Source organism: Cyprinodon variegatus, unplaced genomic scaffold (genome assembly GCF_000732505.1).
Source record: "Cyprinodon variegatus isolate N-32 unplaced genomic scaffold, C_variegatus-1.0 Scaffold415, whole genome shotgun sequence".
NCBI lineage: Eukaryota > Metazoa > Chordata > Actinopteri > Cyprinodontiformes > Cyprinodontidae > Cyprinodon > Cyprinodon variegatus.
This window is the reverse complement of record NW_015150868.1, coordinates 1-3,133: the sequence shown is the minus strand read 5'-3', so window position 1 is coordinate 3,133 and position 3,133 is coordinate 1. Positions and strand designations below refer to the sequence as shown.

The 3,133-nt window shown below is 43.5% G+C and overlaps 1 protein-coding gene across 1 annotated transcript in view; it reads left to right on the top strand.

Annotated features, from left to right (window-relative positions):
- glyr1 (glyoxylate reductase 1 homolog (Arabidopsis)) overlaps positions 1–1,977 on the top strand; it is a 27,834-nt gene extending 25,857 nt beyond the window's left edge. The window contains exon 16 of the mRNA XM_015388175.1: positions 577–1,977. Within this exon, the coding sequence (XP_015243661.1) occupies positions 577–651 (75 nt within the window). The 3' untranslated portion in view covers positions 652–1,977. The remainder of the gene's footprint in view (positions 1–576) is intronic.
- The last annotated feature ends 1,156 nt before the right edge of the window (positions 1,978–3,133 follow it).

Here is a 3,133-nt window from a genome sequence, read left to right as displayed (position 1 = left end):
GTTAATCTCACGTTAAAAAAATTATCGCCATATTGCCTCGCGTTAACGCGATAATAACGCGATAATTTTGACAGCACTAGCTTGAAGGGAAAAGAATCTTATCTGCTAAATTATATTTGAAAAGAAGGCAATTTGAAAAACTGAAATTCAAAAATGTCAATCTGTAAAAAGGAAATTAAAACGGCAAACCTGTATAACAAAAAAAAGAAATAAAATGTAATCTGAGAAAAGCAAAGATGTAAAATCTTTTCCTGAATTAAAATGTTTTTAAAAGTTTTTTGTTGGATTTTGTTTTGAATTTCCATTTATCGAATGTCTTTGCAACAATAATGGAACAAATTTGACTCCATATGAGAGCAGCCGTCCAGCAGGGTGCGTTACTGATTCACGCCGCCTAAGTCTCATCATGGCAACACTGGCAGAATGAGCTGACCTGAACGCATGGCTCCCATGGAGCCCTGCAGAATCCCATCAGTCTGCGCTTCAGCATTGAAGCAGGAGGAGCCGGACCTGATGATAAATAAGCTTCTTTTGTTCGGTGGAGCTCGTTCTTCACTCTCTACCGTCTCTTTGCAGGTTTACAAGAGGGCAAAAGCACTGGACCAGTCAGACAACGACATCTCTGCAGTCTACAGAGCCTACATTCACTAGAGGGAGAGGCCACCCATCCTCTGGACCACGCAGTCTTTAATCATTTCTCTCTTCTGTCATCTAATGAGTTCCTGTTTTAAATTCCAGTGGTTTTTATTTCATATGCCCCAGTGCCAGCCATGTTGTTCCCCCATACTGGCCAGTCTGGGATTTTCTTTGCTTTGTTTTCTACCTGGAGCATTGCACAGACTGCACTGGGAAGGAAGGAAGGAAACTCCTCCGATGGGTTCTGCATCCGTGCTGCGGCGGCAGCGGTCCTGGGTTTGTGTGGCGCAGCAGTCCGCCGTGTGGCAGGAGCTCCGCGCCACACGTTGAGCTAAACCCTTTTATTTTAATTTGCCCATGTGTGCATTTTAAGTGTAATCCTTTCTTTCATCGTTTTTACTGTCAAGAAAAGCGAAACAGAAACCACCAAGAACCACTGCATTGCCTTAAAACCGAACCCCTTCAAGTATTTCTATTTATTTATCTTCCCTGCTGGTCTTCTCGGCGCCGCGTGCTCGTGACCGGAGCGGGTGGGGTCTGTGAGGGCGGAGCCACAGCTGTGTAGGGGCCTTAAACTGCGCTAAAAGCTATCACCACCAGAACCTGGGTTTGGGTTTCTGATGGGTTCGGGGAGGGTTTTCCTAGATCCGGGTTTGTTTTGTGTTTTAGAGATGAGTTAATGAAGAAATCCCCGCGGCGGAAATGAGTTTAGCAATGAGCTGAAGAAAAAGACGTCTGTGAACTGAAACCTTTAACTGGTGGGACGACCTTTATCTGGCGGTGAATGGATTGCGGACGCGTCGGGCTGCAGGTGTTTGCTTTCACGCAGTGAAGCTAAACCCGCTTCCTGACCACGTCCCTGCAGACGCGGGAATCAGACGGCGCTTTTCTCCTCACACTCTGAGGAAATCTGAGTTCTGCTTTTAGACGCAGCGTTCTCCACATTCAGCAGGAACTTTTACTACAGCGGCCAGAAATAAAAGGACGGGAAATGAATTTACCTTCAGTAGAAGGACGACGACTCTGATCTACGTAGAAAGAATTAATTATTTTGGAGCTTTAGTTTTCATTGGGTTTTACTACCGGCAGAAATTTTATTTTTAAAAAATCTTTACGTTTGGAAAAAAACAATTTTTCAATCACCAATGATTAATAAATAAGCAGCAATTTCCTTTAAAACCTGAGTTTTTATCAATGAGTTTCATCACATGAAGGGCTAAAGATTTATTTTTTAAACCAAACAATTTTTTGACAAATTGAACAAATGAATTTCCAGAGAAATTTTGCGTAATTCCCGTTTTGCAGAGTTCTGCTGCTCCTCCGTTGAGGAGAACCGAAGGAGTTTATCCAGAGTTTCTGTTTGACATTAAAGTTCGATTATCATCTTTATTCATTCTAATGAAAGAAATGCATTTTTATTTTTTAAGTTTCTAGTCTCTCCAAACATTTCACGCCTCTGTTTGCTGGGTGGTTGTTGTCTTTATAGCAGAACATTTAGGTGACGCCTCCCTGCAGGTGCTGCATGCTGGCTGAGAGCTGCTGCTCATGTGGAGTTTGCTGCAGCTCCATCAGTCAATGATGCTGAGGTCGGAGTCACGATGCGGTTCGTTGCTGACCTTTCCGTCTGTCGGTCTGTACCAGATGAGACCACCACACCCCAGTGTTTTTCTTCTTTTTCACTAGTTGGAAGGAATCGATTTCTTTTCAAATTAAACACCCTTTTTTTTCTCTTTCTTTTTATGAGACAGTGTTTTATTTTGAAAAGCTTCCTGTTTGCCACGGTAAAGTTTTTAGGTTTATTTTCCAGACACTTGAGGTGTTTTTAGAAGAACGTTGTAAATAGCACATGAAGTAGGGTTCCTTTTGTATCGCCAAGAAGCAAAATTAACGACGACTCGGTTTAGTTTGGACTCTGCAGAGCGACCGACGTCTCTCTGGTGACGCTGTAGATGGATTTCGTTCGACTGTAAATGGTTTATAAATACGCGGCTCCCACAGTCCTACTCATTGCATCGAACCCATGAGGATTCGGATCCCGTCAGTAGAGAGGAAGCAACTTTGGTTTTGGGGTTTATTTGTGATTTTGTGTACATGTAGAAATACCCAGAATTTTGTGCTGTTTAATAAATCCTCTCCTGATTACTGACATGATTTCCTGCCATCTCTGTTTGCATGCTTCATCCCTGTGGAGCTTAAAAAGATGTACTGCACAGATGGGGAACGGCAGAAGGGCCGACGTCCTCTGATGGTCCAACATCTGTGCTTTAGATCTGCTGCCATGTCAGGATTCATGATCCAGTGGAAGCGAAGGTGGTGGAGGTAACGACGGTCTCAGTGGGTCTGCACCACCTGCAGAGGAACCCGTCTGCCAGGGAGGAAAGGTTTAGTCTATTCTACACATTACAAAGAAAAAAAAAATAAATGTTTCGACTCATTTCAAAACAAGGTAGAGGACGCGGCCTACCTAGACTGGATCCTCCAAGGAGGCGGCCTACCT